General features: G+C 40.6%; 1 protein-coding gene across 2 annotated transcripts in view; it reads left to right on the top strand.

Moving 5' to 3' along the window:
* CFAP43 (cilia and flagella associated protein 43) overlaps positions 1–14688 on the top strand; it is an 83227-nt gene that overhangs the window by 30676 nt on the left and 37863 nt on the right. For both annotated transcript variants that reach the window (XM_058671150.1, XM_058671149.1), the window contains 7 exons: positions 447–563; positions 6183–6263; positions 7209–7357; positions 8823–8926; positions 10395–10535; positions 11254–11426; positions 13201–13350. In XM_058671150.1, coding sequence (XP_058527133.1) covers positions 447–563; positions 6183–6263; positions 7209–7357; positions 8823–8926; positions 10395–10535; positions 11254–11426; positions 13201–13350 — 915 coding nt within the window. The remainder of the gene's footprint in view (positions 1–446; positions 564–6182; positions 6264–7208; positions 7358–8822; positions 8927–10394; positions 10536–11253; positions 11427–13200; positions 13351–14688) is intronic.

The raw sequence follows: 14688 nt of genomic DNA, 5'->3' as shown, positions 1-14688 counted from the left end.
CCACAATTTTTTACAGAGGTTTATGCTTTTAATTAGCGTCTTCCATTACCTTGCAGCATGTGGTAAAATTTAGTCCATCTTAATAACTTTCCTTTTTCAAAATTTCTAAATTTTCTACATAAATATATATTTATTTTTGAAATAAAGAAAGCATGTTTTGTTTTGTTTATAGTTTTAAAAATTAATGCCTGAAATCAAAGGAGAAAGCTGTCATTATTGACTGTTTTAAATGATAAATGAATTAATTGATCAACTGATGAACATGTTGAGCATCCAGATTTAAGTATTTCTAAGTTAGAAAATCATAGATATTTGCTATCACCTGTCTTCAAACATTGCATTGCTCACAGTGGACATTTAACAAATGTTTAATGTTTATTGAACAGCACAATGCAACAGCTATAATGTGTTTCTTTTCTTTTCCCTTTTAAAAATGTATTTATCAGGGATCTGTTTATATCTACACTTTTGGAAAAGAGGCAAACCTGGATAAGATACTAGATGCTTGTGATGGGAATTTTCAGGCAGTTGACTTCATTACACCTGGAAACAAGCACTTCATGGTAAGGAATATTTTTTTCTGTGTGATACAATAGGATTTAAAAATGTGATGTTTCAGGATTTAAATCCTCAGGATCAGCTGGTATAGTGGGTTAAGCTCATGCTTGGAACATTCTCATCCCATATTGAGTGCTAATTCAAGTCCCAGATGCACCATTTCTAATCCAGTTTCCTATAAATGCGTCCCGAGAGATAATGAATGATGGCTTAAGTACTTGGACCTCCCATCACCCTTTGTAAGGCCTATATGGAATTTCTGGTTCCTTTAGCCTAGCCCAGCCCTGACTATTGCAGGCATTTTGGAAGTGAGTCAGGGATGGAACCTTTATATCTCTCTTTCCCTTTATCTCTCTCTCTATCTCTATCTGTGTATGTGTATTCTGTGTGTGTTTTCTCTCTTTCAAGTAGAAGGAAGTAAACATTTTATTCCTTACCCAGATATAATCTGGTAACATATACAAAATAAGAGGCAGAGAGTATGCCAACAATTCCCATCCTCGTATCTACTCCCCAGTTAGAGTGACATCATCATGTTGTGACTTCATAGTATTGTCCTTGGAAATGGCCAAAGTTAGGGAGATCTTAGGAGCCATCCCTTTTGCATTTGTCACCCAAGCTTTGCAAGCCAGTCCTTCAAGCCTATCAACACTCGGTAAACTAATAGTGCTTACCTCCTTTCAGTGGTACAGCAGCGCCTCCTAAGGATAAAAATGTGATCACTTGCCACATACAAATCACTCAATATGCAATTCCCTCTACATTTAGAAATGTATCTTTCTTTTTTGGTATCTCACATTTTGCCTTTTATTGATCCCAGTAAACATATTTTCCATTTTTATACAGTATCAAAACTTCCATTAAGGTTTTGGAAGCACTAGCAAATAATAGTATGCACAGGCCAAGGAATAGGTGACTTTTAAGGTTAGTTCCATTCTTGAAGTTCTGATTGTATGATTTTTCTTCCAGATGTTCTCAGAGTTGTTTCAACTAGAAACTCTATACTAAAGTTTCATGTTTAACAATTGGAAATTGGACTTATTTTTTCCATTTTGTCTATACTTTAGCACTTAAGAAACAACTTAAATCCAACAATATTGTACTTTTGGTTTCCAGTACCTTTTGTAAGGTGCTTGAAAGTCGTCACTCCCAAATCCTCGTAAGGAAAAAGCTAGACAATCTTGAAAAAAAGCTTGAAAATCGTGAATCTTAGATTTCTCGGAGGATTGAGTCACAGGGCAAACCACTACCTCCAAAACTGTTTCCTCTAAATAGAGAGACAGACAGGCAAACATAGGTCACAATTACCCAGAGGGAAGCCCAGAGATGAAACTCCCACTAGAGCCAGCGTCAGGGGTTTTACAACACAAGGGGTTGTACATCTCAGACCTGATTTAAGAAGTATTTAGAGAAACCCAAAGACAACAGGAGGCAAAACAAATACCAGATGAAATTTTAACCTCTGATACTTTTAGTTACTGCATACAGTAAACACAACTTAACTCCTACCAGAGAAGCATGCAACATCATGCCAAATCCTGTTTACCTCCGTTACTTATTGCATCATGCCTGACTCTCAGCAGGGGGATACGTATGCAGCTGTAGCATCCATTGGTGAGAGCTGGAATGGATGTTGACCAGTCAATCTAGGCTGAAGTACCTGCCAGTGAGTGCCAGCACAGGAAACCAACTATATCAGTCTGGGCAGCAGCAGCAGGGAGTGAGCCTGACAGAAACTTGGAAAAGTCCCCTATTAAACTGAAGTCCCCAATAGTGAGTACAAGAGCTAGGGGTGGGGACAAGCCAGACCAGGCTGGGCTGCAGCACCTGTTGGCATACGTGTGAGCCAAGTCTGGTAGCAGACCAGGCTGGACCAGTCCCCAGCACACACTGCCATGAGCAAAAGTCAGGACAGGGTGCAGACCAGGCCATGTTGGACTACAACACCTGTCAGTTCACATGAGGGCTGGTGCTCACAGTGGGCCAGGCTGGCCTAGGCTGCTGTACCCACTGGGGAGAACTGGACTGTAGGCAGGCTGGGGTGAGCTAGTCTGCAGCACCTGCTGTTGAATGTCAAGACTAGGGGCAGGCCATCTCAGATCGTACCACAGCACCTACTGGCACGTGTAACACCCAGAACTGGGAGCAGGTCTTGTAAGGGAACATCCATGACCCCTGCTGGGCTGTGCTTCTGTTGGTGAACATGAGAGCTGGGGCTGATGGCAGGTCAGCTGCACCTACTGGCATGAGAAATAACCAGAATGGGTGCAGGCCAGCTATGCTAGACCACAGCACCAACTGGCAAGTGCTAGGTCTTGATACAAGTCATGTCAGGTTGGACTGCTGCTCCCCCTGGCAGGTACAAGAACTGGGACTGGAACATACCTGACAGGGGAACATAGGACACTCCTGTGCTAGGTTGTACCTACCTCTGATGAGCACAAGAACGAGGGCTGGGGGGCAGGCCAGACTAGATAAGGCAGTGGCACCTGTCAGCATACATGATGACCAGGTCTGAGGATGGGTCGGCTAAGCTAAGCCGCAGCACCCATGTGTGTGCATGAGAACCAAATAGGATGAGGGCTGGGCTAGGCTGTAGCAGAGGCTGGCATGTGCAAAAACCTAGACTGGGGCTGGGGTCTGCTGGGCATTATTGAGGGTCACCCCAACTAGGTTGCAGCACCCACTAACATGAGGACTGGGTCTGTGGCAGGCTGGCTGGGCTGGGTCATAATACCTGTCAGTTCCCATGAGATATAGGGCTGGGGTGGAACTTACCAGGCAGCTGTATCCACCAGTGTGAATGTTGTCAGTACAGGTGACAGACCAAACCTGACCCTGCACTGGCTAGCACACACAAAACCAAGCCTGACGTCACCCCGTGTGAGGTTCACCCTTGGTGGACTGTTTGGCTAGACTCAGATCATGGTCACTGGGAAAATCACAGGATGTGGTCCAGCCTTAGAGTGCAGGTATCGGGACTGGGCCTGCTCAATTGTTGATGCCTGTGCAGTGGACAGCATGCCCAGATGCACCCTGGGGAACAGGACAGCCCTCTTATTTAGGCCAGTAGGGTGCATCAGTTACCTCTTCAGAGTGTGGAAAGCAGAACAGGTTGGACCACTCTCCTGGCCAAGCTTTGCAGCATGTTTTTGGCCCTGTGGATGCATGAGGACGAACTTTGTCGAGCTTGGAAAGATTGTCTCCACCCTGGAGCAACAAAGCCAGCAAATTCTCAGAACTACCAAAACCATTCAAGTTATACCCTCAGAATATTCTTCTCCATGTTGGAGTCTCTAAGGCATCATCAAATGACCATCAGTCCCTTCCCCGCCGTCCCTGGGTGCTGATGTAGTTTGACAGCATGAAGTGCCCCACCCACCCACTCCCATGTGGTCACAAGAGGAAAAAAAACCTGAAACATGTGTCTCACCGGCCTTCCTCCATGCCTGATCCTCCCCACCCTGATCAGAGGCCCCATGGATGTGCATCCTTCACAGCTATGTAAGCAATATTAGAAATAAAATTTAAAAATAAAAGTAAAATGTAAAGGAGAAATACATTCTCAGAATAACAAAACTAGAAGAAATGTATTGTCAGTAGACCTCCTTGCAAGAATGGTGAAGTCAGGCAGAAGATCAAAGTCAATAAGAACACAGTTGAATTGAACCTCAACACCAATCAACTAGATCAAACTTGCGTCTTTATGTTATTTCACCCATATTCTTATCAAGCTCATATTCCCAAAGTCAGATCATATTCTGGACCACAAAACACTTAAAATTTGAAAGAACGGAAATCATGCCATCATGCTTTCAGAACACAATGGAATTAACTTCGTTATACTAGAAAAGTTGCAGGAAACTCAGAATACTCAGAGGTTAAATATCACACATCTAAACAACACATGTGTCAGAGAAGTCTGAAGAGATATTAAATTTTTTTTCACCAAAATGAAAATGAAATACAACTTACTAAATTATCAAGATGTAGTAAAAGTAGCAAATGGAGAGAAATTTGTGGAATTGTTTATTAAAACAGAAGGAAGTTCTTACCTGAAGAAAACAGAAAAAGAAGATCAGCTTAAATACAAAGGATTCAAAAGAAAAGAAATGATGTAAATTACAGCAGACATTAATAAAACTGCAGATAGGAAATCAATACAGAAAAATGAAACCAAAAGCTGTTTCTTTCTAAAAAATAAATCTCTAGTCAGACTGATTAAGGCAAAAGAAAAGATGGTAAATTTCCATTATCAGAAGTGAAAGAGGGTTCATTTTTACCCCGTGGATGTTAGGACAATAAAAAAAATATTATGAACAATTTTGGGACAACACATCTGATAGCCTAGATGAAATGATACCTTGAAAGACATCTACCAAAACTCAGATGAAAAGAATTGGATCACCTGATTAGATCTGTATCAAAGAAATTTAATCCATAGTTAAGAACCTATCAAAACAAACCCAGTCTCAGATTAGTTCACTAGTTAAGTCTACTAGACATTTTCAGAAGAAATAATGCTTCTTTACAATCTCTTCCAGAAAATTAAAATGGGTGAAGTACTTTCTAACTTGTTCTTTGAGTCCAGCATTACCCTAATCAACATGAGAACAAATAGTACAAAAAAAGGAAACTACAGATCAATATCTTCAAGAAAATATTAGCAAGTTAAACCAAACTGAGCAAAAGTGTTATTCATTACAATGAAGTATAACTTATTCCAGGTTTGCATGGCTGACTGCACAAATTGAAAATCAGTTTAAAGTTGCCTATCACATTAATAGACTAAAGAAGAAATATTATAGCATCATATCAGTAAATTCAGAAAAAAACTGTAGAACATATATCTGAATATTATTCAGTGATAAACAAGCCACCCAATGTCATGGAGAAACTTGAATATGCATTGCTAAGGGAAAGAAGCCCATCTGACAAGGCCACATACTGTATGATTCCAGCTACGTGACATTCTGAAAAAGGCAAAACTTAGGACAACAAAAATATCAGTGGCTGCTAGGGGTGTTGTGAGAAGGGAGGGGGATGAATAGTTGGAGCAAAGGAGATTTTTAGAGCAGTAGATCTATTCCATGTGATGCTGAAATAGTAGACATAGGTCCTTATACATTTGCCAATATTACAGAAAGAACAGTACAAAGAGCAAAATGTCAATATTGGTCTCAATTGAAGCGAACGCATCACACTAACTCAAGATGCTAACAGTGGGGGAATTGTGTGGACACACTGAAATTTTTTATAATTCTCAAAGTGCTCTGAAAATCTATACATTAAAAAAAGAATAGTATATATATATTCCAATTTCTGGACTTACTCACTAGAAAATAATCCAACAGAACTTCAAGTAACTTTTAAATATGTTAGATAGAAAAAATTATTCTTTCTAATCCTTATTATTATGTATTACTTGGGTTGCATTAAGATATAATCGTTGCTTGTTCAGAAAAGAAGTATTGATTCTGAAATTATGAACTACTTGTAATCCACATAAGTAAAATGAAATTCTGTTCCAGCTGATGAGCTTGACGTACTAGCCACGGATATAAAACATGCTTCTACAGAGGAGTCTCATTTCCCACACAGAGCCTCGTTTTTCTGTTTTACAGACACTCACACCTTCTGGGGAAGTCTGTGTTTGGTGGATGGAGGAGTGTGTCTGTGCAAGCAAGATTTATCTGAATACCCCAGTAAGTGTACCTGACAAAGGGAGTTTTCTTATTTAAGATGTAGCATTTTAATCCATTGTACCTTTTCCTGTTTACATCAGTCACGCATGGAGACATGCTTTGTGAGCCCTATTACATTTCTGCCCTGTGGATTTTGTGACAGTCTGTGTGTGAAGCACAGGGCACAGCCCAGAGAGTGGATAATGTGCTAGATGAGTGTAGCAGAAAGGATAAGTTTTCCTGCTTTGGCAGTCATTTCCAAAATCCTAGTGAGTTTTATGTCACTGGTGCTGCAAGTTCATCATGGGTTGCTGGGGTGGCGGGGAGATGTCTCTGATAGTAGGACTGCTGGGCTATAGTTCCTCCTTGCCTTGATGAGGTGGGGACAGGGGGCCATGCCCCAGGGCCTTCAGGTTGTTAGCATCATCTTCAGTGTTGTTGTTGCAAGGCAGTTGAACAAGTAATTAAGTGCCCGATGATAGAGCTGTTTTCCTCAATCACCTTTAGTCATACCAGCATCCCAGTATCCAACATTTTTCAGTAGATAAATGCTAATTTAAAATATCATTAACATTCTATAAAAAATGTCCAAAAATGCTAGGAATGTATTTTAAGCTGCTTATTTTATTTTTCATTAATTTTGGTCTAATAATTCTTTAATCACTTATATTATTGACATAATGATTGTTTCATCATTTAGGAGTCAAAAATGAATTCATGGTTTAAAAGTGGAAGAAATTAATCTTAGGGTAAAGTTCAAAAAGTCTTTGGTTTTCCATTATTCCAATGTTAGGGTGTAAAATTCCCATGACTGCCTATGCAATTGATTTGCTCACAGTGTTGGGTTTATAATTTGAGCATCACACACTATTGTGCCTCTGCCCATCCTGTAGACTTTCCAAGTAAATTGTAGAATTCTTACGTGCAGGAGACCAGGCTTAATTCTCAGGGGGTAATTTTAAACAGGCAACATCTCTGGCCTGCTCTCCCTCCTCCTTCTCTGCTGCTGTGGGGACTGTGGATGGCTGCGTCCACTTCCTAAGCGTCCTTGACATAGAATCCCCTAAGGAGATTCACAACGCCTTCCTGTCCGAGTCTTCTGTAGAGCACGTCACGTAAGTACCTGCTGTCAGGGGCTCCAGGGATGCCATCATTTCTGTGAAGTTGTGCCTGTTTCTGTTTGTTTGCGATTCTAATGTAATCACTCAGTTCAACTCAGAAAGTACAAAAAAAGTGGCAAGTCTGCTAAACTCGGCTCTCTGTGTCTCTGAAGGCAATTTCTTGATTCTCTTCCCAAAGACATTTAATCCACAAATAAGCAAAAAATAAGGACTTCCTTTTGTTTACACAAATAACCACCAAGAACGCCAGAGTCTGCCAGGCGCTGCTGCTATTGTTTGACCCTCAGAAGGTGCTCCTGTCACCTCCCCCTCACTCCCCAATGTTGGCTTCTCAACACCACACACACATGGAGTGGCACTTGCCAGGTGAGCCCAGGCAGCCGGGCTCCAGACACACTGTCCTTGCTATTGCAAGGAGCAACCTAGAGACGATTCCCAAACTGCTTCCCATTTCTCTTTTTCACTGAATGGTGTATTTCACAGAACATTTGCTATCATTCTTTGTAGCTGCATAGCATTCTGCTATATAAGTAGGCCATCATCTTTTTAAAAAGTTTATCAACAGACATTGAGATTGGTTCAAATCTTTTGAAGCAGCCCTCTGAAGAAGACAGTATGAAGGCACTGGATGTGGATTTTTGGTTTTGTTTTGTTTTCAATTTGGTAAGAGCTGGCATTTGTGCCCTGCTTTGCAGCGTGAGGTACACTGTAGCTCCCCAACAGTGATCCTTGAAACACCACTCGGTCAGGTATTGTGTATTTCCCTGTTAGATTAGGGGTCTGGTTCGCAAGGGCAGAGGCTGCTTTGCCTGAGATGCGCATCGTGGGCATCACTGGGGCTGAGCTTCCGCTCTCCCACATTTTGTTGTTTAGTTCTCTTTCCTCCAGCTAAGAGGAGGGGAGTGCGGGCCTCCCTTGATCCACTCCTTGCTCTTCATGTCATGCTGTTATTAGTAATTATCCTTCCCAGATTATTGTAATTTGCTTCCCTCACTTTTTTCTAATTTGATGAGGTTGTAGAACCATTTCACTGTGTTATTCTCCCTCCTGCCAGGTACCAGGCTTATAGTACTAAAGTGTCACTCTCATCATTAATTGGAAAACTGCCTATTGATTTTCACTTGCAACAGCAAGAAGGCTCTGTTGACAATTCCTCCCACTTATGGTGAAAGTGTTTCCCATCTTGTCTATCTTTTCTGAATCTCCTTGACTGTGTACTAAAAGGTTGCAAATTAGAAATGACCCAGGTCTAAGTGGAGTGATTACACCTGCAAGTGATCATTACCATACATCATTACCTGTGTGAGCTCACATTTCTTGTACCAGGCCAGAGAGCATTAAAAATCAAGCTGTAAGAATGATTGGGTTGGGGCATATCTCCATGTTCATCCAGGAAACTTGTTTCCCATCTAATGGGTGCAACAAATAGGAGCTTTTCATCGGAGTTCCTCTTTTCTAGCTATGACCAGCGGGGATTGTATCTGTTGGTTGGAACATCTGAAGGAAACATCTTTGTTATGAATGCCAGCCCCTCAAGCTCATTTCAAATCCTTGGTTTTACAGGTATGACAAAGGATTTTTATTAATTTTAAACCCTGACCAGTTTATTCTAAGAGTTCAAGGCTATCAAAATGGAGCTGTAATTAAATAACTATTTGTAGCATATAAAAAAGCAAACATTTAAATAAATGTTAGAGGTTATTGAGAAGAATTTTCACATCATGTTTAGAGATATTTGGAGCATGATTGTCATCTGCTTGGCATGTAGTTGATGCTAAATAAATTTTCTTAAATAAATTTTCTTAAATAAATTTTCTTAGTTATTGAATGGCTGAATAGTCCTAATGTTATTAAAATAAAATTGAGGAGAAATCCTTAAACAGTATCTCTAATAAATAATCATTTTTTTCCTCTGGATTTAAAAACTGTTGAGTGTTTTCTACATATAAAATGTTGAACCCAGGTTTTCTGGGGGATAAAAAGATCCAGGTGACACTTCAGTAGATGAAGAACAAGTAGGGTACTATGTGGGCTCAGAGAAAGAAGCAAATAATTCTGCCAGATGTGAGGAGCGAAGAAAAGTGGAGGGAAGTGTGACAGGGGTCAGAGGGACTCACAGGTGTGGGAAAGCAACTGTCTTGGGGATCATCTTGCTAACTGGGAAATACACGAGGGCCTCATCTCAGCATTAGCCTGCCTTGCTCAAGCTCTTTCTGGAGGGGTGACTCTTCAGTCCCCTCCTTACGCTGGCCCATCCTCACTTTTCTTCACTACCTCATCTTTGTTCATAACTTCAGTGTAAGATTTGGATCTCTGTTCTAGTCGCAACTTCTCCCCTCTTACCTTCCGGCCAATCAAATCTATTTCAATATGGAACATTAGGTAGAGGCTGCATCCACTGTGAGGTCAGCAACAGGCCATACCATGTGCCATCTAATTTACGTGTTTAGTTTACCCATTTGGTCCCATCAAGCATTTAGGCTTGTTTTTATTGTCTGTTATTGTTATTATTAATTTGTAATTTATTTGGAAAGATAGAGTGATGGGGGAAGAACGGAGAAAAGCAGAAGGAGAGAGGGTGAGCGATCTCCTATTCACTGATTCACTCCTCAAATGTCTGCAACAGCTACAGTGGTACTAGACTAGTCCTGTAAAAGCTAAATCAAATCATGTCAGTTCCATCTCAAAACCTCTCACAATGTCTTTTCCACAGAGCTAATTCCAGACTTCCAGAATGATATTCAAGGCCCTTCATTATTCTCCAGACTTTACTGAGTAGTCATCTTCTGACACATGTTTCTATCTGCTTTGTGCCACCTGACTTTTGACCACTCCGAGTGCCTCTGCTCTGACTTTTCTTTTCAGCTCAAGTGCTAATAGCCTTTTCTGGAACCAATCTTGTCTGTCACTTGGTTTCAGCTCACTTTAAATGTCCAATAAATAAATTCGGATCAGAAGATTGAGTGATGTCTTAGTTGAGAAGTCAGAGACTGTTTAAACTTAGCCATAACCACTGGGTGTTTGTTTTCAGAGGTGGGCAAAGACATTTTACAGATCTCCACAGTGTCTCTCTTGGAAACAGAGAGAGTGAAAGTGCTGGTGCTTTACCCACATCCGGAAACGGGAAGAAGCAGGTTGGAAATATTCACGTTGCCTAGACCACTACCAGAAGGTAAGTTCTTCCCTGGTCCAGAGAAATCCTTGCTTTTTCTTGTTCTGTTTTCCATCTGGCGATAGTATGTGAAGAGGGAAAATGGTCACTTTTTGTATATCTTTGTTCAGTAAAACATAGGTGTCTATTGAGTAACTTGAAATATGGACTTTCTTCAATGTCTTGTAACTCACATAAATCTGCTTCATTATCAGAAAAGAAAATCAAGATCAGTTTACTTCAAATTGTCATTCTGTGATGTTTCTTGTTTTATAAACTTAAAATATGTAAATTCAGATAGATGACAGCGTAGTTAGCTTCACTGATGAAATTATTAAGAAAAAATTTTTTCTGGATATAAAGATATGAAGAAAAAGATTTTCTTTCTTTGTTTTAGACAAAGATATTTCTGAATGGTGTTTTTATGAACATAGGGAATATAAGAGAGCCAAAAACCTCAAAACACTTTTATGTTTTAATTAAGAATCTCTGTACCATAATAACATTAGAGATTGCCTCTAAATTAATTGAAAAAAGACATTTTATTATCAGTCATTTAATCCTTAAGTATTTCTAGTACAAGTTGTATTCGATTATTTTTATTACCTAACAGCCTCTGCAATATTAATTGAGCATTAAAGATTCTTATTTTTCCTTTTCATAATTGTTCAGAATTATTTTTACAAAGCAAAATCAACATGTAATATAAGTGATCTCTGTTCTTCCCCAAATCTCCTAGTGCTTGCAAGCTGTGCTGATGAAAGAGGGAGGCTGAGAGATGAGTTCATCTGCAAGAACCTGTATGAGTTGGAGCACTCTCTGTCCTCTGCAGTCTTGGAATTTCAAAGTAACCGAATATATGGCTTCTGTGACCAAGTGCCATACATCTGTAGCTATCTTCTTCCTAAGAAAGTATGCTAAAACTTGATCACACTATCATTTATCTGGCAATTGCATCGACACGTGGCTTTAGTTAGATGAGATCTTCTTGACTAACCGATAAGTTAACATATGACTTCATTTGGTTAGCATACTTCCCTTGAATTTGCTCTATAATAGTATTACTTGAAATTGCATTTGAATAGCTTTACCCTCATATGAGACACATTGTACTTGTCAGATAACAAAATAAGCAACATGACATTAGTCTTGTGTCTTCAACAAAACAAAAAACTTAGCATTAGAAGATCAATTCAGGGGTGTCAGTTCATGTCCCAGCTGCTCCACGTCCAATCCCATTCACTGCTTTTGGCCTGGGAAAGCAGTAGAAGATAGTCCACAGCTACAGGACCCTACACACATGGGAAACCCAGAAGAGGCTCCTGGAATAGATTCAGCTTTGGCCAATACAGCCATTTGGAGACTGACACAGTGGATAGAAAGCCTTTCTGTCTCTCCTCTCTATAAATTTGCCTTTCCAATTAAAATAAATAATTTTTCAATCCAAACAAAAATAAATAAATCTTAAGAAAAAAGAAAAGAAAATCTATTCCATAGGTGTCAAAGACTATAGGGCTTATGATTTCCAATGTAACTTTGCATCTGAGATCTAAGCAAAATTGCATAAAATAAACTGCATTTCTTGCATCCTTTTATCATCTCTCTTCAAACTTCTTCCATGCTATTTCACAATTCTTAGTCCATTTTTCAAAAAGATTGATTCATTTATTTGAAAGGCCTAGATAGAAAAAATAAGAGAGAGATCAGTCATCCACCCACTGGTTCACGCCCCCAAATGGCTGCAACAGTCTGAGACCCAAGCCAGGAGCCAGAACTCCATCACAGTCTTGCGCACGAGTGGCAGAGGCCCACACAAATGCTATCTTCCACTGCTTTTCCAGGCACATTAGCAGAGAAATTGATCAGAAGGGGATCAGCCGGGGATCAAGGGATGCCAGCAGCAGGCAGCAGCTAACCCACTGTGCTACATTCTGGCCCCCAGTTTTGTCAATTCTTATTGCATACACTGGCCTGCTGCCCTCCTGCCTGCCACCCTCTGGCCATTAAGTATGCTGCCTGTGTTCTAGCACTAAGAGTCAGTCTCTCTCTCTCCCTCTCTCTCTATCCCCGCCTCTCTCTCACTGAATTTTTTGATCAAGACCCTTTTCAACCAGAGTAGCCAGGAGACATAGAAATTCAGGTAAAGAAGACATGCCACATGACAGAGGGGATTCAAGAAAAGTTTTATGGAGGCAGCAACATTTCAGCTGGTCTTTGAAGAAGTCAGATTTTGACCTGGAGAAACCTTGTGTGCAATCATGGGAAGCAACACTGGTATGGGGGGAAGGTATGACTGGTAGAGGGGCAATGCAGACTACGGGAAGAACATGTAGAGACTAGGAGGCACGAATGCAGGAGACACATAGAGGAAGTATTGGCTGTTTTACTTTGGCTTAAAAGTGAACATATAAGAAAGTGATTAATAGGGAGAAAGATCGTCAGCATGGACTGGGATCCTTAATGACTGACATAAAAAGAAAACTTTCTTTAGCAGAGAGAAACAACCTCTCAGTTACAAAGAGGTGGGACACCGTGTGTACACATGCGCTCACTTCATTCTGCATCAGTTTATTTCTGATGGTGTGTGTGACTGTGATCGTCCATACTTGTATACGTATGTCTGTAATCCCAAAGGCACTACTTACCAGATTTTTTCTAGAATGTGTTCATTTTCTTTGATTGACAGGACCATAATGATGTTCATGTTCTTAAACCATTCCAAAAAGTACAAAGCAAGCATTATGGCCCCGGAATGCTTTTTCTGTCTTCACATGGACTATGGGTCATAACAATAGCTAAATGTGGCATTCTGTGCATCCGAGATGTTTATACTTTGGTAAATTCTTTATTTTTTAATTATATCATGTGTACCTTGATCTCACGTAAAGAACAAAAGCTTTAGAGAAAGTATTGAAACACGTTTTAAGTGAATTAGCTTTTTTTTTTTTAACCACTGATGATTATAATGACTTTAACAGTTTTCTGGTGTTGTTATGTGCCAAGGTTATAATCTCTAAGGAAAGAAGCTGCAAGCAGTGGGATAAAATCTGAAAATAAAAGAGCCCTGGGCAGGATCTCTTGAAGGAGCTCCAGCTCAGCCCCGTCCTCAATTAGTGTCTCTTGAAAATTCAGTGGGATTTACTTAGCTTCAGGTGCGCTTCTGTGAGGCTGGGGAGGAACATTGTGCCCTCTCTGCTGTGGGATTCTGATGCGAGCCAGAGGATGAATGGGACACAGCTTTGAAAACGGCGACTCACTGTGCAAGCCTGCCATTGCTGAATTTCTGGCTACCGCCCCTCACCACAATGTACCACCACCACTACTGTTTTTCTCTTGTCCAGAGACCTCTAAGAAAGTAAAATCCTAACTCCTCACCCAAAAGGTAGCAATCCCTTTCCAGACTTGTACTTGTCATCTGGAAGCTTTTACCCCATATGCCTGAAGCATTGCAGTCCCCCACATGCCACTTTCCCCTTGGGCCCCTAGTTGGGCATATCCTAGCACCTTTTGCTGACTTCTAGGAGAAAATATTGGAATGTATTTTGAGAAGAGCAGTATTCCGGGCCCAGCGAGGTGGCCTAGTGGCTGAAGTCCTCACCTTGAATGCTCTGGGATCCCCATATGGGCACTGGTTCTTATCCTGACAGCCCTGCTTCCCATCCAACTCCCTGCTTGCAGCCTGAGAAAGCAATGGAGGACGGCTCAAAGCCTTTGGACCCTGCACCCAGGTGGGAGACCCAGAAGAGCTCCTGGCTCCTGGCTTCGGATCGGCTAAGCTCCAGCTGTTGTGGTCACTTGGGGAATGAATCATCAGATGGAAGATCTTCCTCTCTGTCTCTCCTCCTCTCTGTATATCTGACTTCACAATAGAAATAAATAAATCTTTAAAAAAAAGGAAAAGAAAAGCAATATTCCAATATGAGAAATATGAGAAATATCTGGAATTCCTTAGCAATAACTCTTACATTAATAATTTTGCAAACTTAGTCTCACTGTTATTCAAATGAGCGGTAGTGTGCAGTACAGCTGAGAGTAGCCATAAGATGACACGATGTCAGACTTATTCTGGGTGATTCTCTTGTCTGTGCTTATATGCAAAATGCCTCATATATAAGAGTCTTCATAAAAGCAAAAGAGGACTGAGTAAGTAGATGTATTATGGTACATAACCAGT

The sequence above is a fragment of the Ochotona princeps genome, chromosome 13 (genome assembly GCF_030435755.1).
Source record: "Ochotona princeps isolate mOchPri1 chromosome 13, mOchPri1.hap1, whole genome shotgun sequence".
Lineage (NCBI taxonomy): Eukaryota > Metazoa > Chordata > Mammalia > Lagomorpha > Ochotonidae > Ochotona > Ochotona princeps.
Note: the sequence above shows the minus strand (reverse complement) of the source record. Positions and strands in the feature narration are given on the sequence as shown.